Below are 26,983 nucleotides of genomic sequence, written 5' to 3'. Positions count from 1 at the left end.
ACAATCTCCATAACTAGATGCTGCTTCTCAGCTTCCTCCTTGACCAATGGCCATTAATAGTAGCAACTTCATAATCTCCTTCTCAACTTCACAGCAACACCAGCTTCATTTCATGCCTGCACAACCCCATTTGCATATACCTGCATATATAAACACCACCAGTTCCTGGTACTATACTTGTAAATCCCTTGCAATTACTGTAGAGCTATCATCTTCAATTCCAACCTTCATCTCCATACTCCAACACATGATCCTTAATTTGTAACCTGAGCTTACAACCACCATCTTTTGCTTCTTCCATACAGTGCCTATATAACTTGGAAAACAACCTCCACTTATTATCATAGAATAGCAGGACTCTGTTCATCAAGGATGTATGGGTGACTCGTTGAGCTTTTTAACAACTAAAGTTTACCACGAATATATACTTCATGGATAATACCGGTCGAGATATTTGAAAAACAGGCTTTAATTATTAATAACTTACACTCCAGATTGTTTAATTTCAAACGCAATGAACATGTATATATGCATTTCTACGTGTCCGTTACCATTGAAACCTGACGAGTCATCTCGCTTTATCATTATAAATACCCTTCTGGATGCGTGTGTCTACCACACTCCCTCATATCCTCTTCCACAACTCTCCCCATTCATCAGTGCTCTTCTTCTTTATTCTTTGTACTTCTACTACACAATTGTTAATTTCCTTTCTATCCTCCAATGGCTGCTAATCAAACTTATGAACCATCAACTCATCTAGCAGTTGCTAGGCCAAACACATCCACTATCGATATCGAACGTCCAAAAACTATTGAAGAAATGAACCAGGAACAAGACGACCAGTTTGACTACTCTCAAAGGTCACAGTGGCTGCGAGCTGCTGTTCTTGGAGCCAATGATGACTTAGTTTCAACCGCTTCATTGATGATGGGAGTAGGAGCTGTTAAAGAAGATGTGAAGTTTATGATTCTTACTGGCTTTGCCGGTTTGATAGCCGGGGCATGTAGTATGGCTATAGGAGAATTCGTTTCAGTTTATTCGCAACTCGACATAGAGGTAGCGCAAATAAAACGCGATAATCTTGCAAGAAAAAATGAGGAAGAGAATAGTGATGGTGAGAAGGAAAAGTTGCCAAACCCATTTCAAGCAGCTGGGGCATCAGCAATTGCATTTTCCATCGGTGCTATTGTACCAATATTAGCAGCGGCCTTTATAAAAGATCATAAGCTTAGGTTGGGAGTGGTAGTAGTAGCCACGAGTTTGGCCTTGTTGGTGTTTGGAATGTTAGAGCAACTGCAGTGGACGACTAAACCCAAATTTTTAGTCGAGTGGGCTGACGTAGTGGGACGGACCATCGATCAAAATTTGATCAAAGAGTAAAACCCAGACCAAATTTGGTCGGCGATCAAGACCAAACCCAAATATAGTCGGGCGTTTATATAATGTCCGCATACCCGACGGGCGTTGGTATAATGTCCGCCTGGATGGGGCGTTGGTATAATGTCCGCCTGGATGGGGAGTACGTAAAGTTAACGCCGGGCACCTAGGCGTACATAATGTTAACGCCTCTCTTGGGACGTTGATATAGTCATGATCTTTACTCACAAAGTTTTCAAAATTTTGCTTGGGGTGTTAACTTTATCAACGCTCCATTTTTTTTTTTTTTTGAATATATCGGGCGGAATCTTTACAAACGCCCCATGTCAGGCGTTATCTTTATCAACGCCTGATTCCAGGCGTAAGCTTTATCAACGCGTGACCAAATATACTCTTTTCCCACTACGCCACATGACGGACTAAACTCAAATTTGGTCTTTTTTTTAATCTTTGGTCTTTGGTTATACTCGCACCACTCTGGACGCTCTAAAGGGGCTGTCTTAGGAAAAGCACCTTTGTTGAAATCTTCCTTGAGGGTATTTGTTGGAGGATTGATTGCCATGGCTATAACATTTGGATTGACAAAGTTGGTTGGAATGAGTGGAATTTGATTTGTGCGCGCTTCACAACTGGTAATCTGCACTCCGCGGCATATTACTGTCATTTTCCTTTTTTTTTTTTTTTTTTTTTTCAGTTTACTTGTAAGGTTCTTCTTTGTATTCAACTGGAAATCTAGCTATCTAAGTTGGTTAAGGATGTGTTCAATTTGCAATAGTGAAATCATAATTTGAATTATCCTTCCAAAACTGTATTTTGAATACTGAGATGACTTAAAAACAAATCTTCCGATTAGACTGTGTTGATCTCTTGAAAAGTACGATGTGCTAGTTCAAGAATACAAGTAATTATTTGTTTACGTGCAATTTAAATGTTCTCAGAGATTTGTTAACCATGTGAATTACTATGGGCACTTCTTGTGCTAGCTGAAGTAAAATGATCGACTCAACAATAAATTTCTAGACACTCCCAAATCGGCACATTCATTTGGGATTAAAGTTGATGGAACTCACCATCCATTATCCGCATGGCCAATGACATTAGTGCAGTGTTAATGTTTAGGTTTGATGTTGGTTTAGAAGGATTGTTGATTCAAGTCAAACAAGCAATTCAGAGTTATTGAATTCACTGCATCGATCGGGGTAAGTGGATACAACTATGTTTGCTTTAATCATTCTTGGTGGACTATGGCTTTGAACAACCTCAATACTATATACCGTAAAAAGAAGGAGTGACGATGACAAACCCATAGAAAATTGTGGATTTGCACACAGAATGCCACCAGATCCGCCAAAAAAAATCATATGGACAGCGGATGTGCTTTTTACATGGAGAAAACAGTGACAACTTGTTTTTTAAAAAACATAATGATCGGGTTATAAAAAAACCGAAAATTGGTGATTTGTCCAAATCTAACTCCTTTAAAATCCTAAGTTCCTTAGGTTTCATGTTGAACGGTGACCGTCATCCTCTCACGGAATTGATCCGTTTCACTTTTCCTCGAAGGAGAGAAAAAAGAGAAACTCCCACACAAATTTCGAACCCAAAACATAAAACGAAAAAAAACTCATACCAAACCCTTTTCTGTTTCACTCATAAAACATAAAAAAAAAAAAGAAAAACAAACCCTAAAAACAAAGCGTAGGATATGCTTTCTTCGTGGAGATCGAGAGAAAATAAAACCTAAAAAAATTCTTCCTTCTTCTCCTTTATTCACCCAAAAAAAAAATCTTTCTCCATCGCGATGGTTTATTCTTCGCGTCTCTTTTCTTCTCCGTCCTTTCTTCTTCTCGATTGTCTCTGTTTTTTTTGAATTACTATTGATTTATTTTTGTTTTTCTGTCGCAGGTGATATACTTTGATGGGAATCTGTAAAAAGGGTCTAATTAGGTGATATACTTTTATAGTATCATAATCTTAAACAAATTCATTCTCTTTGATTTTCATAGTAGTGATTGTGGGTTTTAGATCCTGTTCTTATTAGCGCGAAGCATAATCATGAAACAAAAATTGGGCTTTGCTCCTTTTCCGTTATTTACTTGGTTGTTTCAGTTTTGCAGACTAGGGTTTATTGTCTTCCCGTTGTTGATTTGTCTCCCTCACAGGTTTATCCCCTGATTCAAGTGATTTGGTTTTGAAATCACTGATTCAGTTTATATATGATTTCTATTCCTGATGTGTCAGGGTTTTACTTATTTTGATACCATCTTTAAAATGTGGACTGTGAGATCCATGAAACATTTGATGTATGTTTGTTGAAAAACCTGAACCAGTGTTTTTGTTTGATTAGCATATTTTTGTAAATTTATTATATAAACCTTAACCCTTTTGTTTTATTTTGCAGGTACGAAAAAATTATGGTAGCATAGAAGGGAAATTCACAACATAAACACAGGTGAAATTTTGATTTTTTTTTTTTAAATCTTATCGATGATTTAAATCTTAATCAATTTTAGTATCCTGTGATTACCTTATGCATTTGTGTTCTTTATATTTCAGATATAAGACAATTGCGTCATTGGGGCTATGGAGGAGAAAGGCAATTACGTAACCATTTCCGGTGGTGGTCGGCATAATGCCACAATAAAAGGTAACTATTTGATTTTAATTGATGAATACTTTCTAAGTACAAATCTTGATTATTTAAATGAGTGATTAAAAGCTTGCTTGGCTTCTTGATGCGGATTTGTGCAAAAGCTTGAACTTTATAATAGATGATCCATGATTGGGAGGGATTTTCGATCTCTGGCACTCACAATTTGGTAGGGCTTTGGTTTATCTATAATATTCAAATTTCACTAGCATGTAACTCTGTACTTGATCAATACTTGATCTTGCGCGAATGTACTCACTACTATATGGTTAACTTTGTTAGGTGCTAGGTTATTATCATTCCAAAGATCAACCTGTACAGAATGCGTATGGTATTCCACACGTATTGAGATGCATATGCTGTTCCTAATTATTCTATATATTTCCGCTGCAGTTCCAGCATAAAAATTGTAACTAGCATTCCTTCCCAGTCTTCATGGTTAACGCAAGCCAACAGTGGTTCAGATGGACGATATGTCGAGGGGTATATCCAGATGACAAATCACATGTTGAGGTAGGTATCCTAAAAGCTAAAATTCAGGAAGGCTAAGGGTAGTTGTGGTGCTGCTTCGGGTGGCTGATCTAGCCTTACCAATTATCTTCATCTATAATAAAATCCTCTTGACAGATTTTATTTACAAATTTTGAGGATCTGGACACCTCAAAATTAAATTTGCTCACATATCCTTACGGTGAAGATTACATTTGTCCAGCGTAATTTTTTTTGGCAGAAAACATAACATTAGATAAGGCCAAATATTTTAAAATTACAGACCAATGAAGCAAAAAGCAAATAGCAATCCTATGCAAAACAAATTAGGTCATGAGGAATTTTGTATTTGAATATCTGAGCGTTACGATGAACGGCTATCTTATGCAAAAAATTTCATACTATGTATTATTACAGTAAGTAAAGCTAAATATTTAGGCACAATCCTTAGAAACTGTTTTTATAAGTTGATTTTATTGATTAACCTTCTTAGATAATTTTTATGAATTTTCGGTGGTAGCAAACATGGTAGAGATTAGGTGTAAATTTGCACCATACTTATAAATTTGTTGTCATCTACCTGCATCGCATTTTCTTATACTCTTAGCAAGGGAGAGTGAATTTTGTCTTTCATTTTATACTTTGATATTTAAAATTAGATGCTAATAATTTTTGTCTTAGCAAGTCTCTACACAGTTTTCGCATAACATGCTAGATTTAACTGATGGAGTTGTTGTACTGCAGGGAACCGAAACTCACACGGTGGTTCCTAAAACGCACTATTTGGAAGTTCAAATCACTGCTCTGCGGGGTTAGAGATTTTGCGGATTACCTGTGTAAAGGTGAATCAAAAAAACACCTATGGAAAAATCAAAGGGTTGCATATTTTTAGGTGACTAGGGTTTTTATTTGGATATGGTTAGAAATTTATTTTGCTTAGGGTTTTTGAATCTGATTACTTTTGTATGGTTAAAAGTTTCGTGCTTTTTCTGTTATTTTTGCACTGATTGTTAATTTTTTTTCCTTTAAATCTGTAGGTGATGCAATCAAGTGTGATTTTGGGGTTAATGGATTTAACTCTTACATCAACACATACTTCAATGCTTGATCCAGGGTATAACCTTCTCTCTTACAACAATCAAGATGTATTCATCTTGGTGAGAATTCTAGACCTTGGAATTTTTTTCTAGATTAACCTGATTGTTTATTCGTTTGATGCCCGTTTTTCTGCCACTGGATTTTTTTTTGGGGTTTTGTCCTGATTGTTTTTCGGTTCATTTTTATGAAATAGTACGAAAGCTAAAAACTATATACATAGAGGATGAGGTAACAAATCATAAAATGATTTAGAATTATCTTCCGATTACGGTAGTCAAACAGATTCTCATTATATTAATACAGTTCATGTTCTCCTTTTAACCAATATAAGTTCATTGGATTTTCATTTGTCCATAACAGTTCCAACAACACAGGGTCCTGTTTTGAGTTCTAAATTGTGTTGTCAATGTCTGAACTTTTACCAATTTTTGGAGTTTAACTTCAGTAAAACATAGAGTATATATGTAGAAAGAATAATATTTGCATTTGAAGTCTTACTATTGGTGCCTGATATATATAACTGATTGGCTTTCTTGGTTTAAAGTGTGATCCTTATCTCAGATTTCTTCTGATTCAGTATTAGAATGATGTTTTTTCAGTTCATGTGCTTATTATCCGAATCTCATGTCTCTTCTCCTCAGATTGTACATAGATGAAGTTGAACTGTCAACTGGAGAGTTACAAATGACAGGCAATGCATAATCTCATGTCTCTGCAACATACAATGAACCAATGCATAAGTTCCCTCCATGTAGAGGTTAGTTTCTTGAGTAATCAATGTCCCTGCAACTTACAATGAACCAATGCATAAGTTCCCTACATGTAGAGGTTAGTTTCTTGAGTAATCAATTCTTTTCAGCGTGGTCATCTGCAACATTGTTTCCTGGTCCAGAAACTCAAAGTCCTCTAATAATATAGGGTAGTTTGTCTCTGTGTTGCTTCTTCCAGAGTTGCTGAGCTTATAACGGGCTGTATTTTCCGATTATTTGTTGCCATTTCTGTTGTCTCCCCCATGATGCACAAATTCAATGTTGTTAATATAGTGATTTTTAATTTATTACTTCATCTGATAATATCCAACAGCTAAAGATGTTGCAAATAAATGATTCAGAATTTGCAATAGATTGACTAAGAAATGGTAATTTACTGATTGAAAAATAGTCTAACAAAGCAAACTAACTGTATTAATAAACATAATCTTCAATTTTTCGAGGTTGTTATCTATCTTCTCGGGCATACGCATCAAACTTATACCAGTTGATATAAATTTTGGAGTCCTATATAATATAATTTTTCTTTGTTCTGACTATTCTGCAGTGCACTGTGTTGTTAAGGCAATTGAAGGTCAAGGGACAACTATTGACGTCGTATTAGTAAATGAGATGCCTCATGAGGGACATCAGATTGTGGTACATAGGTAGGTGTTCCAATAAGAAAATGTATATCATATGGAAACACATGTCCAGCAGGGACAATGAGTTTATTTCGACAAGAATATGGTATTTGCCTTCCTCGAGCTGCAAGTATTAAGTTTACTCTTCTCTGAGAAATTTGATAGAACCAACTTCACATTGAAGCTTTAGATAGTTGACTTTTCTAATATTTCGCTAAAATATTTGCATCTTATGTTATATGATTTGAGATGGGTAATTCCTGGAAAGCATGTTAAATGAGCCTGTTCTGTGATTACTTTCTGACTTTCTGTGTTTCAGTAATTTGTATTACATGAAATGTTGTGATGTACATACAGTCTTAGCATCTTCGAGGCACAATAACTTCAAAAGTGATTTTGAGGAAAAAGGATGGACGGAGAGAGTTGGTATCTGCTAAAATTCTCTTCTTAATTAAAATTCTTATATATACTTTTTTGAGGTAATTTTGCATTTCATAATTCATATGCTTTCCTCTTTTCCATGTTCTCACGATCTCACTCAAGCAATAACATATAAAGGCTTTAGTGTAGCTGTTATTTGTCGCCCGGATCCGTTGTGGTGCTATTTATTTTTTGTACCTTTATTAGCTGCGGGGGTGGTTGATGATGGCGTCAAATTATGACAGGAACAAAATGGAGTTTACTATTGCAATGGGATTCAGGTATTTTCCCATATAACCAGGCATTGGGTGGTCATAGATCAAGCTACAGTAGTGACAAAATCAATCAGAAGAAATATAGAAGTTGTTGCAGGTGGATTAATAAATAACAAGAGAAGCTGAAGAGTAAGAGGATGAGGATGAGAACCACAATTTTTAAGAGCAGCATCATAGTGAACCTATGAAATTCAGAGATCAGGTTAAGAAAGTAAGATCCATTATAATTCAAAAATCTAAGTTGCGCAAACACATCGATTTAGCATTTGCGGGAAGAAACTTCCAACAGGTCAAGCACCTGAAGGACATGTAAGACACATCACAATGGATTTAGCATTAACATTAGTGGTGGACAGCACTCTTCGTCCTCCATCAAGTAGCTCATCACTACTAATAGTTGTACAACTGCTAATACAGGAGGTGGTCATCAAGTGGTGCTTGATTTTGATCTAAATGAACCGCCGGTGATGGAAGAGTAAGAAAGTAATAGATCTAATTGTGAACTGTGGGGTTATATATTAAGTTTAATTCAAAAATGCAATTACATGTGTCGTTATCCTTATAACTTAAATGTATTTGTTGTCATTTATGCCATTTTTATGTTCAGAGCCACATATAGCGTGGATGTAATACTTGTAATTCTTTTGTGATACTTTATTTATACATAATTCTGAGCCGCACCAAATTAAAAATTCATGACATGCCAAGTTTGTTAAAAGAAAAAAATGGTTTAATGCATTGGGATCAAATCGGAATGGGCGAGGCGAAGCCGAGCTTTACCAAATCAAATCGTAACGGGGAGAGGCGAAGCCGAAGCAGAACGGGGCGAAAGGCAGTGATGGATTGTATTTATAGTTTGTAGTTGTAGATTGAATTGGTGAACCAAGTTTGCGAAGCTTCCCGGGCGTAGCACGGGCACAAAATCTAGTATATTTAAAACATGGTTCAAATGGACGAGTAAAAATTTGTATGGGTGAAATGGACACCAAAAAAATAGTAATTATGAAACTGTATTCATCCTGACTTAACTTAAAAAATAGCAAGGATGAAACCGGGTGCATCCTAATGTAAATTAAAAATAAGAAAAAATATTTGAAAATGGGTAGGATGAAACTGTTTAGATCATGGTTATTTTTAAAATTTTGTACATTTAAACAGTATAAAAATCTAAATGTCGTTTTTACCCAGGAATTGTTGATTTTGGTCTTTTTAACCAATTTTGTGCACGGCAAAAATGAAACAGACAAGTTGGCAGATAGATATGGGTCCGTTAATTGGCGCACGGCAAACCCGTCCCACCGAAGCTGCATTCATCACGTCCGGCCCAAATTTACTTTTAGAAAACACAAAACGGTCATGAAATAGAAACCGACATAGATTTGGTTTCCAAACTTAGTTTTCTCCAAATTTGGAAATCGACCTAAACGCGGAAACAAGTGATTTAGAAACTGATGAACAGTAAATACAGAATCCCTTTAGTTTAGGAATATCTGATAATTCCAATTATATCTTGTCTCTATCCATCTATATAAATAGCCGCAGAGGTATTCTCAAGATCATCAAACTCAATCACAAGTTAGCATTAACAATACGCCAATATTCTTCTGCATCTTAAATTGTTCCAATTCGAATCTTCAAATTACAGTAAGCTGTCAAGAATATCTTCAAATTACAGTAAGCTTTCAAGAATCATGGGGAGAAGGAAGATTGAGATGGAAAAGATTGTAAATACAAACAAGAGAATGGTAGCTTTTTCGAAAAGAAGAGGCGGTATCCAAAGGAAAGCTACTAAACTTTGCAAGTTATTTGCAGACATTATTGTCTGCATAATCGTATTCTCTCCAGGTGGAAAGGCTTTCACCTTTACTAATTCTCCGATGGGTGTTTGTTATATGGTTCAACCGTTCCTCGAAGAACACAGAAAAGATAAGAAACAAGAGAACAAGAATGTGCACAGCCACAAAGGTAAGAATTCAACTTATGTTCATCAATGCAGGGAGAAGACTGGTGTTGGGAGTGATATTGATGATAGCTTTTGGTGGGAAAACATAGACATGTAAGAACTGGATTCTGTGGAAAAGTTAAAGGATGTGCGGGAATCATTGGCAAAATTGAAACAAAATTTGTCTGAAAGAAAAGAGAAAGTCATTACATCGTCTTCGTCGCTGTCGCCATCTCCATCTTCCACTATAGAAGACTCGATCATAATTGAAGACTCTGACGACGAAGACTGCAAAACAAGTATTACTGAAAATCACGAGGCAAGGAAGACTAGTGGGGATGATCATCATGATCTTGATCTCAGTCTTGGGTGGCAGCTTAAGGAAACTATGTCATTGTTCGACAAGGTTGAGGAGCAGCCCCCTTTCCTGAAAAGGGATATTGGTCATCATATGGTCAAACAATGTCAAAGTGACCCCTCACAAAATTGACATTGTAATATTGTACCCCTAAGGAAGTACAATATTTCTTCTTTGTTAATGTTTTTTTTTTATTTATTTACATATGTAATCTCAAGTTTAATAGAAAAGACAATTTCTATGAATGTATTATATGAATTACACACCTTCAATTTCTTCATGGTAACATGAAAAAGATAATGAGGTGTATCATTAGAAGCCAACCTTAGCACTTTCTTTTTTATTGTTTTTATGAAGAAATTTATGGGGTGTTTGAATGCGGAAATTATAATTCCGAGGAATTTGTAGTTCCAGGGGATTTCAAGTAAAATATTTATACGTTTGGCAAATTAATAAAAAATCTTCTAGTTTGTATAATTTCATGTTTAAAATCCAATGTATCATGTGGCACCGTATCAATTCTCTAGGAAATAATTGCAAGGAAATTACACAATTTCTGATTGAGATTGACGAAATTGAAAAGTAGGAAATAATTGCTAGGAAAATCCACGATTTCCTATTGAATTTGAATAATTAGGGAAAAAGAAGAACGATTTAGGGACTCTGAAAAACAAATTGGGGGAGAAATAAATATTGTACTCTATTTATACCAACTCAGTCGCACATACACACTCTTCTCACATCAAATGGGCATTGAGCGATCCAAACCAAACCGCCCGATTTAACCAGTTTTGCAATTGTGAAGGAAGTCGACCATGGTATTAGGACTCAAACTCTAATTTCAAATTTTGGTGTAATCCTGCCCCGTCTCGATGCATTAAATAAATGGAAAAAAGATAGGAAATATATACGGATTTATTTTTTACTATTATTTTGAAAAAAGAATCTAATATAATAGGTACCAGGGGCGGAGCCAGAAACTATGAGGTGGGGGTGCAAAATTTGCTATGGAGTGCAACAAATATTTTTAGGGGTGCAAAAGAGCAAAAATGGGCTTATGTATAAAAAAAATTCTTGTTGGACCTATTTTAGGCTTTGGAGCCAGTTGGGCAGGGGGTGCAACTGCCCACCCTTGCAATGGGCTGGCTCCGCCCCTGATAGGTACTCGATTTTCGGATTGAATTTGGACTTCCATATAATTCCAATCATAGTAAACTAAGTTTTCCTTTTTGAGTTTGTATTCTTTAAACCAATCATGCGTTGTCAAGTTTCCTTACCAGAACCTTCATTTTACAAAACTGAAAACGGGTTTGTATTGACCGATGTGAAGCGAGCGTTTCCTCACCGTTCAACGCAAGAGCTTTATTTGTCTAGGCCAAGTCTTTAGACAAAGAGTAAGTAAAGAGACCTGTTTTGAGGCATACAGGAACTTTTTGAGGCATACTCAAATTTTTAGCTGAACATATGTTTTGCCTAGATTCGGCTGATAACTTTTCAGCCGAACTTATGCAAAAGTATGCCTCAAAACAGGTTTCTAAGTGAAAGAGAAAAGAAAACTTCGTCGATAATGGGCCAACCTTCTGGATAAACCCATCCCACCAGACCTTCCTTTCGTCGAGTCCAGCCCAAATCTTTTTTGTTTTCAAAAATTTGAAAACCTAAAGGCCACCGAGTTGTATTCGAATTTAGAAACAAAATACGGCAACAATTGTTTGCTATAATAAAAACTTCTATACAAATTTAAAATCACCGACTTATTCAAATTAGGAAACCAAATAAATCCGGTAACAAGCGTTTTTCCCAATAATGGAAAGAAACTTTTAAACGGAAAACACCGACTTAAATCCGAATTTGGAAACCGCCATATATCCGGAAACAAGTGTTTCATAAATAAAAAATAGAAGTCCCTAATTGCATCCATATAAATAGAGGTAGCTATAAGCTACAGGCATCATCAGAATCAAAGTAATACGCTAAATCGCACTTGCAATACTCCAACACTCTTTTCTGCCACTTTATAAAAAAAGTTCACAGAAGTTACAGCAAGCTTTTTTGAAGAATCATGGGGAGAATGAAGATAGATATAGAAAAGATCAATGACCCAACCAAGAGACTGATAACTTTTTCGAAAAGAAGAGGCGGTATCCAGAGCAAAGCTGCTGAACTATGCAGGTTATTCGCAGATATTAATATCAGCATAATCGTATTCTCTCCTGGTGGAAGGGCTTTCACCTTTAGTAATTCTCCTCTAGGTGTTTGTAATATGGTTGAACGGTTCCTGCGAGAACAAACCAAAGATAAGATACAAGAAAACAAGAATATACAGCAATGCAGAAACAAGGCTGGTGTTGGGAACGGGAGTACTGATAGCTTTTGGTGGGATAATATAGACATGGAAGAACTTGAATCCGTGGAAAAGTTAAAATCTGTCAGAGAGTCTTTGGCAAATTTGAAACGAAATCTGTTTGCAAGAAAAGAGAAACTTACTGCAGCAGCATTGTCGCCATTGTCATCTTCCTCTTCACCAATTAACGACACAATTATAGAAGACCGAATTGTGGAAGATGCTGCAACAAGTATTACTGAGAAGCATGAAGCTTGGAAGATATGTTGCAAAGATCATCCTAATCTTGATCTTAGTCTTAATCTTGGGTGGTAGATTAATGAATAGGCGTCCTGCAATGGGATTGTCTTCGTCTCGTCCAGCCTTGTCAAAGTCACCCCCCCTCACAGAATTGATATTGTAATATTGTTGTTTTAGAAGTTTTCATTTGATTTTTTTTTTCTTTATTACTACATCTGTAAGTTGAATTTAAATAGAAAAATAACATTACTGTTAATGCAAGTATTGTTAAAATAGTTCCTCATTACTTGAATAACCTTGGGTTTTTTATCTTTCTAACATCCGGTCAGTGCTACCTTTGTAAGTTGGTTTTTGATGAGAGCTATGTCCATGATTACACCTAAGTAACCTGGATTCTGCTTTAAAAACTCTTCCTTGCGAAGCCTGTTATAATGCAAAGCATGGCAGTGGCAGAATTCTGCAACAAAATTTGAAATGTGTACCAGCTAGCAGGTCCACCGATCAGGTTGCCCACTTCAGCATCTCTTCTTGGGCCTCAACATTATCATCCTTAAGTAATAGTGCACGTGAAAAACGAATTAGAATGATAGTTGTGAATATGCTAGCTTACCAAAAAAAGACAGTAAAAAACCTCCAAACCTCTTTTAAAAGTCAATTTAGAAAGGTAAAACAATAAGCTCCCTTATATTAGCTTAGTCTTGATTTAGATTCTGAATCAAACATGTGGCAGTAAATTATTATCGGAAGTTTTATCCTACTACCAATTATCGCATCCGCAAAGAACACAATATACTGCATTGTTGAATATGGTGATTCTAGGAAGCATCAATAAGCGAAAATAAGCTGAGAACTCACAAGAAGAGAAAGTGCATGGGCAAGTGACAAAACTTTTGGGAACACTGCATTATCTTCAGTAGCTTCAGGACCTGCATCAGAAAGAAATCAACTTAGATATAAATTTTATCACAAAAAAAAAGCACCAAAGCTATGATAGAAGCCACCATAGGTTACTTTATCAAGTGTAATTTACAATTGCACCAAGACCCGAAAGACAATATTCGACAAGAAAAGAATAAAGAGAGAACCTGGTTGTGCCTGGTTCAACAGCGGAGGCTCTAACCCTCCACAAGAACAGCATGTATAGAAACAAAAGAACAGGCCTTGATGTGGGCTTCAGATAGCAATTAAGAACCCTCCACAAATAGAGAAACCGGAGAAGATTTGAAACATCAATTGGGATACTCAAACATTAGCAACAGATTCGATATAATGATGAGCATGCTGCCATGTTGTTGAACAGAAATCATTCCAGACATCGAGCACATAATCACAAACGTCTGTGAAGATCTTTTTCCTTAGATAATAATAACATATAATCTTGTCTGGTATATGTATGTACATATAATCTGCAATAACATACTGCAAATGATCATTTTCAAACCCATCTAGATTTACCCAGTATTTTGGTATTCAACCTCTGTAATCAACCTCCATCTCAAAGATACTAGAGCAATTTGGCAAATTCTTATCCCTTAGAAGAAAATACATATGACCCCTGCACTCTCCAAAATACAGAATATTCTCATGCTTCCACTTCATTTCAGCATCACTGTTTATCAGGCACAAAATGGCAAACTTTTTAGTTCTTCCCCATCAATTCAAGCAATTTTTCAAAAAGAAAACACCAGAAAAATGGAATGTTATACTCGTAGTAGAATAGGTGCCTCTCCACACAGTCTCCAAGAACTTGATTCCGAAAAATAAATCTCAATCTAATAATCTATCATCACATTCACTATATCAATTCTCCAAATGCATACAATTTTAAAGTCAAGTGATCTAAGTGGATCAAATGCTAAACTAACACAAGAAACGAAACCGGTACCGAATCCAAACATTGAATCCCCAAGATTGCACAATTTATGTTGGATAAATGGGTCATTCATGAAGGCTTGGGTTTCAAAAGGGGCATTGTTAAAACTACCATTATTGACATCAATGATGAAAAAAGGCTTATTTTGGATCTAAAACTGAGGGTGATGATGATGATGATGACCGGTTCAAAATCAATCCAGATACATTTGGAGGATTATTGAATACAGTGATTTTGGAGAATTGTGAATCAGAGATAGTGATAACCATTGTTTTGATAAGGGAGATATTTGAGATCTGAACTAAGAGGATGAAATCCTGGAACAACCAAAGCTTCTGCTGAAGAAAATAATTTGAGAGAAGAGGATTTTGCATTTTTTGTTAGGAAACTCCGTCTCAGTGATGAGTCAATAGTCAAAGTCTGTCTGAAGTAAGTCAAATGTATTTAGGCTCGTGCTAAGCTCACAGTTTGCACTTGCAGCATCGTGTACCACGGGAGGGGCGACCATGGGCGGGTATGCAAAGGTTTCCACCTCCTCCGCATCGAATGCAATTCATTCTGGATTTTAAATTTACAATCTGCATCCAATCAATCATCCAACGGATTAAAATTTATTAGGTGCAAGGATTGGATGCAAATAATCTGATAGATTCGTTTTATTTTATTTTTTATTCAAAATTTTTTTGTATTGAAGATTAATGAGAGGTTATAAGATTATCATGATCTACCCAAGATTGTATATCTTGAGGTAGACCATTATAAAACTCAAAATTCGACTGCGAGTTTCTAACTTTCTTGGCTAGTTTATCAGCCAGACTATTGACTTCTCTCTTAACTGAAATACAAATCCAACTACTGATTTTTATTAAAAGAAACCTAATATCCAAAACTAGAGATTGATTCATCCAATGAACATAAGAAATTGGTTCATTGATGGACTTTATTAGAGACTCACAGTCTGATTCAAAAATAATGTTGTTGAAGTTTTTTGGAATAGCCAGATTGACAGCTGCTTTCATAGCTTTGCATACCAATTCCTCCACTTCCACTCCTGGCCTCATTCCTCCATTGAAGAATTGACCTTGAACTCCAAGGCAGAAACCTGCACAGTCCCTTACAATTAGTCCAATTCCTCCATGTAATGTATCATGTTTAAAAGAGGCATCAAAATTGAATTTAACAAAACCAATATTTGGTGGCTTCCAATTCTGAACCTGTAAAACATTGTTATTAGTATTGCCAGAAATAGAAGAAGTGGAAACCATCCTATTAATGACATCTATAGACATAGTTCTATTTGGACTGATGTTTTGAAAAATCTTAGTACATCTGTCCTTCCAAATAGTCCAGACTGACACCATGAGTAATTTGTTAAGCTCATTTCTATTAATCCCTGCACCAAAAATAAGATTAGCTCCAACAGAGAACCAAGACAGAATCCATCTTCTGAAAGAGCCATACTGAGATATAAAATGACTAACATTAATATTAAGAGCCAACCAAATTGATCTGGCATAAGGGCAGTCTAAGAAAATTCAGTAGGATGATCACAAAAGCTGCAATTCAACTCAATATCTGATTTGTACTTAGATAACTTGTCCCTTGTTGGTACTATGTCCTTAAGATATTTCCAGACAAAATTTTTAACTTTATGAGGTAAATGAATCTTCCAAAGAGATTTCCAAACTTGAGGAGATACAGTAAGAGGCCCTGCAACAGAATTACGGGTTCTAGACAGTACATTGTAAACACTCTTAACTGAGAACTTCCCTTTTCTATCAAGAATCCAGATGAGGGTATCCTCCCCAATAGCAGGAACATGCATATCAAGATTGTATTAGCAGCATCTAAATCAAACAGGTAATGGATAAGATGCACATTCCAAGTCCTAGTACCTCCATGGAAAAGGTCAGCAACAACAGTGTAAGAAACTGTATTAATAAGACCTTCAGCAGGAGTAGGTGGATGATTTAGCCCAAAGACCCAACAATCTAACCAAATTTTGGTTTTAGTTCCACATCTAATAACCCAGAAACTATTGTCTCTAATAGTATCGATACACTTATAAATACCTCTCCATATCCAACTGCAATTCTCATTAAGTTTTTGCAAATGAAGAATACTACAACCATGAAAATATCTAGCACCTAGAATCTGGACCCATAATTCCTCATGCTCTGTAGCTAGTTTCCAAACCAACTTACAAATAGGGGCAATGTTGAATATCTCAAGGTTTCTAAAACCTAAACATCCCAAATCTTTAGATTTGTTAATGTTATCCCAAGCTATGAACTTTATCCCTTTTCTAGATTAATGACCCCACCAGAAATTCATTTGTAAAGACTCAAGTTTATCTACCAGAGTTGTAGGTATCTTAAAACACCCCATTTGGTAAGATGGTAAATAATTTAACACATATTTGATAATAGTATATCTACCAGCTTGATTAACAGTGGTACTCACATAGTTTTTGAGCCTAGCTTCAAAAGACTGAACTATAGGATCAAAAGATTTAATCTTAGAGTGACCTAGTAACAAAGGAGCTCCAAGATATTTTTTTCAGAATCAGAAACTAATTTCATGTTGAGAGCTTGAGCAAGTCTATCACAAAAACCAGGACTTCAATTCTTACTGAAATACACACAAGACTTGTCAAAATTAAGCATCTGGCCAGAGAGTCTACCAAAGTCCTGCAAAATCTTGAGAAATTTGTTAATATGCTGAAAATTAGCTTGACCAAATATGAGAATATCATCAGCAAAAAGCAAATGGGTGATAGGAGGAGCTTTCCTAGAGACTTTAACACCAACAATGAATTTCTCAGTTTCAGCTAACAAAAGAGACCTAGAGAGATACTCCATAGCTAGAATAAACAGATAAGGGGATAGAGGATCCCCTTGTCTAATTCCTCTAGTTGGGACATATTGATCACAAGGAAAGACATTAAGAAGGACATTAATACTAGTAGTAGACACACATTCCATAATGAGATTACATAATTCATTACTAAAACCAAAACTCACTAGAACTTTGTTGAGGAAAGACCATTCAAGTCTTTCAAAAGCCTTTGACAGATCAAGTTTGAGAGCCATGGTGCCATTATAGCCTTCTTTATTCTTCATGGAGTGAACCATTTCATGAGCAATAATGATATTATCATGAATAGATCTACTAGGGACAAAGGCAACCTGGTAAGGGGATATCAACTTTTCTAGAAGAGGTTTAATCCTATTGGCCAGAATTTTAGAGATGACTTTATAAGAAGCATTACAGAGACCAATTGGACTAAAGTCCTTAGGGCTTTTACACTTAGGAATTAAGGAAATATAAGTCTTATTCAGACTTCTAGCCATATGCCCACTATGAAAGAATCTATGCACAACATCAATAATATCCTTACCAACAATATCCCATTGAGAATGATAAAAACCTGCCTGAAAACCATCAGGACCAGGAGCACTCCAAGAAGGCATTTTTTAATAACATTTTCAATTTCAATCTCATCAGGAACAACATGCAACATGTAATTATCAGCATCATTAAGAATTTTAGGGATATTCTCAAAATCAGCATCATGTAAAACAGGATTAGAAGTGCAATCAGTGGAACTAAAATGATTAGTGAGAAGGTTACTAATATCATTTCTATTCCTATACCAGTTTCCATTTGAATCACTCAGAGCACTGATATTATTAGAAAATAATCTTTTTTTGCCTCTACCATGAAAATATCTAGTATTATTGTCCATTTCAAACACATTTTTATCCCTAGATTTTTCTCTATAAAATTCAAATTGAATTTTATACCATTTTTCAATATCACTAACAATATTCTTAACTCTAGCATGTTGCATAATTGAACTAGTATCTTCCTGAGCAATTTTCCGATCATCCTGAAGTGCATTGATATTTTTTTTTTGAATATCTCCAAACTCCATTCTGTTCCATTGAGACAAAGAAATTCTAGCACTTTGTTTTTTTTGATTCAATCTAATAGATGGACTTCCGTGAACATCAACATTCCAAGATTATTAGAATTTATTTTTAAAATCACTATGCCCAATCCAAGTCCTAAAAAAATTGAAAGGCCTCCACAAATGTTTGGGAATAGGATCATTTATGAGTAAGACAAGGCAATGATCAGAGGCAATAAAATTTAAGTGAAGAAGTTTAGCAGAAGAGAAGTTAAAACCCCAGTCATTATTACATAAGGTCGTATCTAATCTAGCTTTCCTAGTACCTGTTCCATAGGAATTACTAGTCCAAGTATAGTCTCTACCCTCATATCCTATATCCAGTAAGCTAGCTTCATTAACCTTACACTGAACCCATTTATCAGAACTATTACTAGTACAATCTAAGTGAAATTTCAAATCACCTAGCACTAACCATGGCTGTTAGACATCTTTATTAAATTCATCTAGAAAGTTCCATTGGGTTTTCTTAGGCTCAGTATAAGTAGACCCATACATGAAATATATAAGAGCTTTAGGTTTACTAGGGAATAATTGGATGGTTCCATTGGAAGTTCATTTCTTTTCCTTTTACCAAGTCTTTATCCTTCAATTGCATCTTAAATAGGAACTCTTGCACTGGATATTTGACTGACCACATAACCATCTTTAGGTGGAATAAAAGCAGTAATCTTCTTAACATTGTTTTTAGAAAGTATGGGAGCTTGATCGCCTCCTCTAGCAATCACAATCTGTTTCCATTCACCTTTTTTAAAGTCACCAAAATAGTGTGGCTTAGCATGTGCCTTAACCAGATAACCAGTAGCTGCTTTGCAAGCATCTTCAGTGTGGTTTATAATATAACAATTAGGACAAAACTTATGAGGCTGCTTTTCATAAAAAAAAAATTGATCCATCTAGTAGATCCATCATTAGTAATTGACATAACTCCTCTTCTCAAAGGATAATCCAGATTAACTTGCACACACACCTTAATTGGGACACCCTCAACTGGGACTGCATCCTCAGGTTCAATGGCCAACACTTCACCCATAATTTTAGTAATGGATTTAACATTCATATGCTCAAGAAGAATTTTTTTGACTTGAATCCAAAAGCAATGAGTGCTCCAGTTTAATTCTTGATAAATCACTGTGGAATTGTAGTACAGAAGATTAATCAAATATCCATTAATACTCCATGGGCGAGAATCAAACACTTTCTTCTGAGTATCTTCATCCTTAAATCGAAATTCAATAATATTGTCATCCAATTCAAAAGCTTTCACTTCCAAGTAGCTTTTACACAGTTTTGATACCCATCTTACCTTCAAAGAAAATCTTGCCAATAAGACTAAACTCTTCCACTTCATCCTTTCCTTCAGAACTTTCACCATGATGATAGATTATTTCATCAATGTCACCTAGATCTAAAGCCGCTTGCATAAACTTTGCAGCAAGATCAGAAACATCACCAGTATTACTTTCCGTCATTTTAGATTGAAACAACTTTCGATAATTGTAAATAAGAATTTTGGGTTGACTAATCCTATAAGGAATTGGCATTTTATAGCTTTTGAAACCTAGTAAAATCAGGAAGGGATCTTGATTGAAATTGATATTCTTCCTAATATTTCGTAATTGAGGAACGATAATTGACTGAGTATAATCTCTCATTGGATATTTTGTTGCAGAAAAGGAAAGTGGATAGTTGTATAATATTCCGATAGAAACGAAAGTACTTAACGGAACTAACTTTTAACGGATTTTTTGAAATTTGAAAAAATCCCAAACGCTGCATCTTCCAAACCAGTGAGTTGCTGATGTGAATCAGCCAAGATGAACTTCCAGAGATTTAACAATGGAAAACTTGAGAGATACAATAGCTTCAAAAAGCATCAGGAAAACTTTTGCAAACGCCTCAATCACAACCTTGAACATGGTAAACACCATTCTGAGATACCCAGTTACCGCAAACATAAAAGGAGAAAAAGTGAAATTAGTTACACATTTATAAATCTTATAAAAACAGACAAGAAATTGAAGAAAACTTAAAATAAAAGATCACAGAGAAGATGTAGGATGAAAAACAGTGTTAAGGTAAAAATGAGAACTGAGAATCCTTGAAAAACATGGAGAAAATCGATTAAAAAAATTCACTGAATCAACTCAGTTTTCGCCCGATTCGCAGAGGTGATTATAATAAGAGGGAGATTTTTCTTTTATGTTTTCTGATAGATTCGTTTTATAATTAATATTTATATTACAGAAATAAATACAAAGAAAATGACTATTATAGTTGCAGGAAATCCTACAACCACATCCATTCAAGATTAAGTAACTCTCTAAGAAATCATGGTGAAAATCATTTGTTTATCCCTCAAGATCTTAAGATTGAATACAAAATATTACAAAGAATTTACTTGCTCTCCAAATAAACTTTCTCTCTCCTAATTTCTTGTATAACACTCACCCCCAAAAGATCCCTCAATACACAGTTTCTTTCCCTTTATATAGGGTAATACATAGTGGATGATAGCTAATAGATCCCCTATTTTCTGAATCACTGTGCGTTACAATCGCTCTTATACATTCCCTCAACTTCGCATACTTTACATTTTCGCACAGATCATCACACTTTACTCGTGACTATGCTGACATCATTAAATACATCGTCCTAATTTTAGTATGTGTGATAGTCTTCGATTACATTAGATGACCTTTACTTCGCACAAATGTGGAATATGCGATATTTCACTCCTACATTTTGCCTCTTCTCGTTTCATTCTCTCTATAAAGTGAGCGACATGAGAAATCTCCATCCAATAATATTGCACATGCTCAACTTTTCATATTCTTCTTTGCAGACACATTTCCAGAATTTGAGCTTTCCTAACTTACGCGTGTCTTTTTATCCACTCGTTATCTGACACGTCCTTATAACCGTCTATTTCTATCCATTCGTTCTTCGCATTAATAAGATAAAATCTCAAAAAATGAGAGTAAATTTTTCTTATATATCTTCTTTCATATTCTTCTTTCTTCTTTTCACCTTCTTCTTTCTTTTCCTCCGCTTCTGCACTTTAACTGTGATTTCATTGATCTGATTAAGATACATTTTTTTTTACTTATATATCCGTCATTCCCATTCTTATAATGGCCCCAGCTGGTAAAAATATGGAAACAGAAATCACCAAATTGAAGAAAGAATTTGACACAAGAGGCTATTCACTTTCTCTTCCTTCCCATTCTGATTATTCATCCAAACTCAATCTTGAGTTAATAAATTCTGAACAGTGGTCCAATCAAAAGATCATTATTTCACTAGGACAACTTTTGAATAATCTTCCCATCCCATTGTATAATCCAGAAATTCCTTTATTCTATGAAATTATATCCGATGATCGATTCGCAAGAGGTATATTTCAATTGAGTGGAGATGCTATTATAATAGCTTTGGAATACTCTCGTCATGAAGCAGGATTAGGAACCTCTTATTCTTATGAAGTGTGAAATGTATCATACCGTGATAAAGCCATCAACCCTGCGGAGTACACTCTTGATAATTTCTTCAAAAACTACTATGTTGTTGTTGATGGTGGTTTTTAGCTTAGGGTTAAAATCGTAAAACCATACATCTGACATGACGTCACTATGACCATTAGCACATTTATTGAACCGATCAGCATGCCTACGTAAGAATTACCAGCGTACCTTTTTTTGTGTCATGTTCCACGACAGAACCCTTAAGCATTGACCGACATCATCTATGCCAAACCCAAATTCTCAGGCTAACATGCCATGGCATGCCAACCATGCCATCCACATCTCCGCTCCAAGGCATGCCAACCATGCCATCTGCACCACTGTGCCAATGGAAAACCATGCCAGCAACATCTTCGCGCCAAGGCATGCCAACCATGCCAGCCGCAATGGCAAACCATGCCAGCCACGTCTACCGCGCCAATGGCATGCCAAACCCTTGGCCCCACCATGCCAAGCCAACCACAACTTGCGTTGGCCCCAACCATGCTAGTCGCACCATGCGCCAATGGCATGCCAAGCCCTTGGCCCCACCATGCCAAGCCAACCGCACCTTGCCTTGGCCCCAACCATGCTAGCCGCACCATGCGCCAATGGCATCCAAACCTTTGGCCCCACCATGAAAAGCCAACCGCACCTTTTCTTGGCCCCAACCATGCTAGACGCACCATGCGCCAATGGAATGCCAAGCCCATGGCCCCACCATGCCAAGCCAACCGCACCTTTGCCTTGGACCCAACCATGCTAGACGCACCATGCACCAATGACATGCCAATCCCTTGGACCCACCATTCCAAGACAACCACACGTCGCCTTGGCCCCAACCATGCAAGACGGACCATGCGCCAATGACATGTCAAACCCTTGACCCGACCATGCCAAGCCAACCGCACCTTTCCTTGTCCCTACCATACCGGCCTTCCCAATGCGGCTACCAAAATGAAAGCATTCGACGATCAACGACCACGCTTCCATCCTAGATGCGAATCCTAGCCGTCCAAGTTTTCCAAACAACGCATGGTAATCTTTGGCCCAAAACCCTAGTTTTGGCCACGCCAAACCGTGCCAAGGCATGCCATGCCACATGTGCCAATGGCATGCAAACCACCTTGCTGCGTCATACCATGCCGGCCTTCCTATGCGTCTACCAAAACGAAGGCGTGCGATGATCAACGGCCACCCTTCAATCCTAGATGCAAATCCTAGCCGTCCAAGGTCGCCAAACAACGCATGGTAACCTTTGTCCCAAAACCCTAGTTTTGGCCACGCCAAACCGCGCCAAGGCATGCCATGCCACATGTGCCAATGGAATACCAACCACCTTGTCGCGCCATACCATGCCTACCTTCCCTATGCGTCTACCAACACGAAGGCGTGCGACGATCAACGACCACCCTTCAATCCTAGATGCAAATCCTAGCCGTCCAAGGTCGCCAAACAACGCATGGTAACCTTTGGCCCAAAACCCTAGTTTTGGCCACGGCAAACCGCGCCAAGGCATGCCATGCCACATTTGCCAATGGCATGCCAACCACCTTGCCGCGCCATACCATTCCGGCCTTCCCTATGCGGCTACCAAAACGAAGGCCTGAAACAATCAACGACCACTCTTTCATCTAAGGTGTAGATCTTAGCCGTCCAAGGTTACCAGCTAATGCATGGCAACCTTTGTCCCTAGTTTGGTCGCGCCTAAACAAAGCCAAAACCCTAACTTTTGAACGCGCCTAAACTAGGCCATACTGATTATGCTTTCATGTCACTGGCTACCAAACGAAGGGTTGCAATAATCAACGTGCTACATGTTTTCCATGAAAACACTCGAGACAGCAACACATGCACAAACTGGGGGATGCTCATTGGGTATTGGTTTGGCGGTTTACAGCGTGCGGCGTACACTACGCCCGTTATAAGAAAGTGTCATAAGGATGAGGCGGTTAGTAAATACATGGATTAATGGTGAAACACTTTCTTTCATGGAACATCAATTCCAGGCGTTACCGGTTACCACCTCCTCCCATTTACTCAGGAGCATACAACATTCAGAAAGTATTTGCTAGCTTTCCATCTGTTAGCTTCCCACTTTCTGATAAAAGTCGTGAAACAACCACTCTTCCAGAATCAACTATTCTGGTCTCAACACTCTCTTCGCTTCCCTCCTTAAAACCAACCCTTCTCCTTCACTTTGTGACCGAAGCATGTCTGGAACGGCCATTTCTTGGTTTAGGCCGGATTTGTACAGATTGATCTCTCAAATCTAAAATACTCCCTTGCAGTACATTGTTTAGGGTTTAAACTCGTTTCTCACCCACACACCCGAAAGTACCATAATCAACAGAATTCGTTTTCACCCTCAAACAATTGGCGACCACATTGGGAGATTGATCTTTCGGTTACAATGTCAATTTTCAATCCTCGATCTCATACGTCGACCCAGACGTCTCAGGGATCGACGACTCATCTACCAGATGGCCCGATATGATCCGCTCAGGGATCGACGACTCAGTTACCAGACGACCCGATTACCAGTCATGACACCGCAAGGGGCGACTGGGGACTTCCCAGAGGGTAAAAGCAAACGATCCGCCTAGGGATCGACGACTTGATTATCAAGTGACTCATGGACGACTGGGGACTTTCCACAATCGCGGTGCTTCCTACAGAACTCAGACTTGCACCTGACTCATTTTTAGTTAGCAGATCCAAAAAACCGAGTAAGTCTCTCCTAGACAAAATACATGGTTTACTATTTCAAGTTTTCATGGGAATGATAAAACCGATAGCCATGTTATGTTTCATCCCATGTCATCTACCGACATGCAACGTTCACGGTTCCATATCTTCCCTGGGATGTTTGTGTCGGTTACAATCATAACCAAAAACGACATCATCCTAAAACAGTTCATCCCGAATAATAATCCAATACCCTCATAGGTAACACTTGTCTATCAACCCAAAAATCCTGAAAAATCAAACCATAAACCAGGCACTTTGTTTGACTTACAAAAAAAAAAAAGAAAAAAAAAAGAGGAAAACCCTAATGCCCGGTTCTTCGTGGAATCAGTCACCTACCCGTACGTACCCACTTTGCATAATAACGATTACTCGTCACTATTCATGAGGTAGCCGACACTACTACGGTGATATTCGAAGAGGAATTGTTTACGATGAATTATTTCTACAAGTTTATGAAAGGCATACCTACGGGTAGGGTTTACACTAGTTCAGAAGAACAATATTTCTACAGATTTATGGAAGGCATACCTATGGCTAAGGTTTGCACCAACACAAGAAAAACAAGAAAACAAATTGAAAGAGAAACGCTGGAGTACATACCTAGAATACGCTTTCCCACTTTATTGTTACCGCGCCACGCCAAGCCAGCGCCCATTCCAAGACGATCTAGCGCTAATAGCTTGCATTCATCCAGCGGTAACATCTTTCATCTTTCCAGCGCCAGCAGCTTGCATCTCTTCGAGCGCTAACAACTTATATCTTCCCAGCGCCAGCAGCTTGCATCCTTCCAGCGTTGCTCTTGAACGCTCAGTAGAAGGGAATCAACAATCTAATTTTATCACACGTAGAGATCAGGAACGACTTTTCCAAAATCGAGGCAAGGTGATCAGCAACCCCCCTGAGTTCACAAAGACTCTCTTCCTGTCAGGATATGCATGATTTCGAGGGACTTCGCTCACAAAATTGTGCAGTCTATGGTGGAACATTTATGAGAGATTTTATATTTTACCAAGGCGCAACGTCAAGGCATATTTACATCCCTCAACCGTTTTGTGTCAGGAAAACATCTATTTTCAGCCAAGAAGTCGTTCCCAAAAACATCTATTTCCATCCAAGAAACCGTTCCCAAACCCCTACCTCTCTTGGAAATCACGATAGATGGAACTGGGGACTCCTAACCACTGTTCGCTTGAAGAGTGTCTAGTTTAACAGCACATTGATTGACGCAGCCTCTCCGCTTCAACGTCCTCCAGCAGCGGCTCCACTTCAACGTTCACTTCAGCAGCCGCTCCGCTTCAGCATTCTCTCCATAAGATCCTCCAAGATCGAATCCGAAGCTTCAGCGTTTGTCTTCTTAAGTTTCAACATCCTCTCCAAGAGCCGAAGTCGCCTCAACGCCGCTTCCTCCTGCCAAGGATCGTACCGGGGCCGCCACTCCTTCCTGCAAAGGGTCGTACATTCACGCTCCCCATGTCAAGGATCATGATCGCAGCCAGCCAATCTTCGTAGTCATTACCGCCTTTTGATCCATCCCACCAAAACTCATGATCATGGAAAGTTTGCTCGCTTACGCAACCATCCAATCCTTTTACTTCAATGGATGACCATACAATTCCATCCAACCTACTTTGTTACCGCGACAATGTAGTGTCTTCTGATTACATCTGCTCCCAAGAACTGTTACCACTCATTTGTTGATACTAGACAGAGCTTCACCACAGCAGCAATCGCTACAAAGATGAAAACATGTAAACCATACTAGGGGACTGAGGATATACACGGAATCCCTTCATTGTCAAAACTCAGAAGACACAGTCAACCAAAATGCCATAGCCACAACAAGGTCATCTACTCTTCAAGGGTTCAGTGCAATAATATCATCACCTCTCTGTCTAGAAGACGCCTCCAACACTTTGCGAGGCCGCGGAGGATCCCAAGCATCCTTAGAGGAAAACAACTTCATAAACTAAAGAAAAATGCGACTGGGGACTGCTCATCGCACTCGACGACTATCAAAACCTCATGAGATAACTCCAGTGACGCCGCTGAAACACTTTCTTGAAGAAATAGAGGAATCCACGATAAACAACATAACTCTCTCATTTCTACCTCTTCGCTATCTAGAATATTTCGTCCATGTGATATTCTGATCATCCCAGCGTCGCATCCAAAAGAATACAATAAGCTTGTATCAAACCCCGTGGACGTGGATTCAAGACGATGCAATGAAAGTAGGCTACACATGGGGACTACCAGCATGGGACGCTTACACTCCCGTCAACCAGGTTAATTCT

General features: G+C 37.6%; 3 protein-coding genes and 1 long non-coding RNA gene across 8 annotated transcripts; all 4 read left to right on the top strand.

Moving 5' to 3' along the window:
- Positions 1-723: 723 nt before the first annotated feature.
- On the top strand, positions 724-1,991 carry LOC113341560 (vacuolar iron transporter homolog 4-like). Its single transcript, XM_026586388.1, has 2 exons — positions 724-1,289; positions 1,871-1,991. Exons 1-2 carry the CDS (start codon positions 724-726, stop codon positions 1,989-1,991), a joined length of 687 nt encoding a protein of 228 aa, XP_026442173.1.
- Positions 1,992-2,905: 914 nt separating this feature from the next.
- On the top strand, positions 2,906-8,368 carry LOC113341540. 5 transcript variants are annotated; one of them, XR_003355980.1, is made up of 10 exons: positions 2,906-3,327; positions 3,782-3,832; positions 3,937-4,027; positions 4,135-4,199; positions 4,424-4,543; positions 5,264-5,361; positions 5,557-5,676; positions 6,259-6,374; positions 6,935-7,034; positions 7,330-8,368. It is a non-coding gene; the product is annotated as an uncharacterized LOC113341540 (long non-coding RNA). The 5 variants fall into 5 exon arrangements; XR_003355979.1 differs by having other exon boundaries at positions 6,935-7,489; positions 7,676-8,368; XR_003355981.1 differs by having other exon boundaries at positions 5,557-5,633; positions 6,935-8,368.
- Positions 8,369-9,396: 1,028 nt separating this feature from the next.
- Positions 9,397-10,137, top strand: LOC113341559 (agamous-like MADS-box protein AGL29). The gene is made up of 2 exons (XM_026586387.1): positions 9,397-9,670; positions 9,767-10,137. Exons 1-2 carry the CDS (start codon positions 9,397-9,399, stop codon positions 10,135-10,137), a joined length of 645 nt encoding a protein of 214 aa, XP_026442172.1.
- A 1,930-nt stretch (positions 10,138-12,067) lies between these two features.
- LOC113341557 (agamous-like MADS-box protein AGL21) lies at positions 12,068-12,664 on the top strand. Its single transcript, XM_026586386.1, has one exon. It carries the CDS (start codon positions 12,068-12,070, stop codon positions 12,662-12,664), a length of 597 nt encoding a protein of 198 aa, XP_026442171.1.
- Positions 12,665-26,983: the final 14,319 nt, after the last annotated feature.

The sequence above is a fragment of the Papaver somniferum genome, unplaced genomic scaffold (assembly GCF_003573695.1).
Source record: "Papaver somniferum cultivar HN1 unplaced genomic scaffold, ASM357369v1 unplaced-scaffold_3, whole genome shotgun sequence".
Lineage (NCBI taxonomy): Eukaryota > Viridiplantae > Streptophyta > Magnoliopsida > Ranunculales > Papaveraceae > Papaver > Papaver somniferum.
This window is presented reverse-complemented; position numbering and strand designations above follow the sequence as displayed.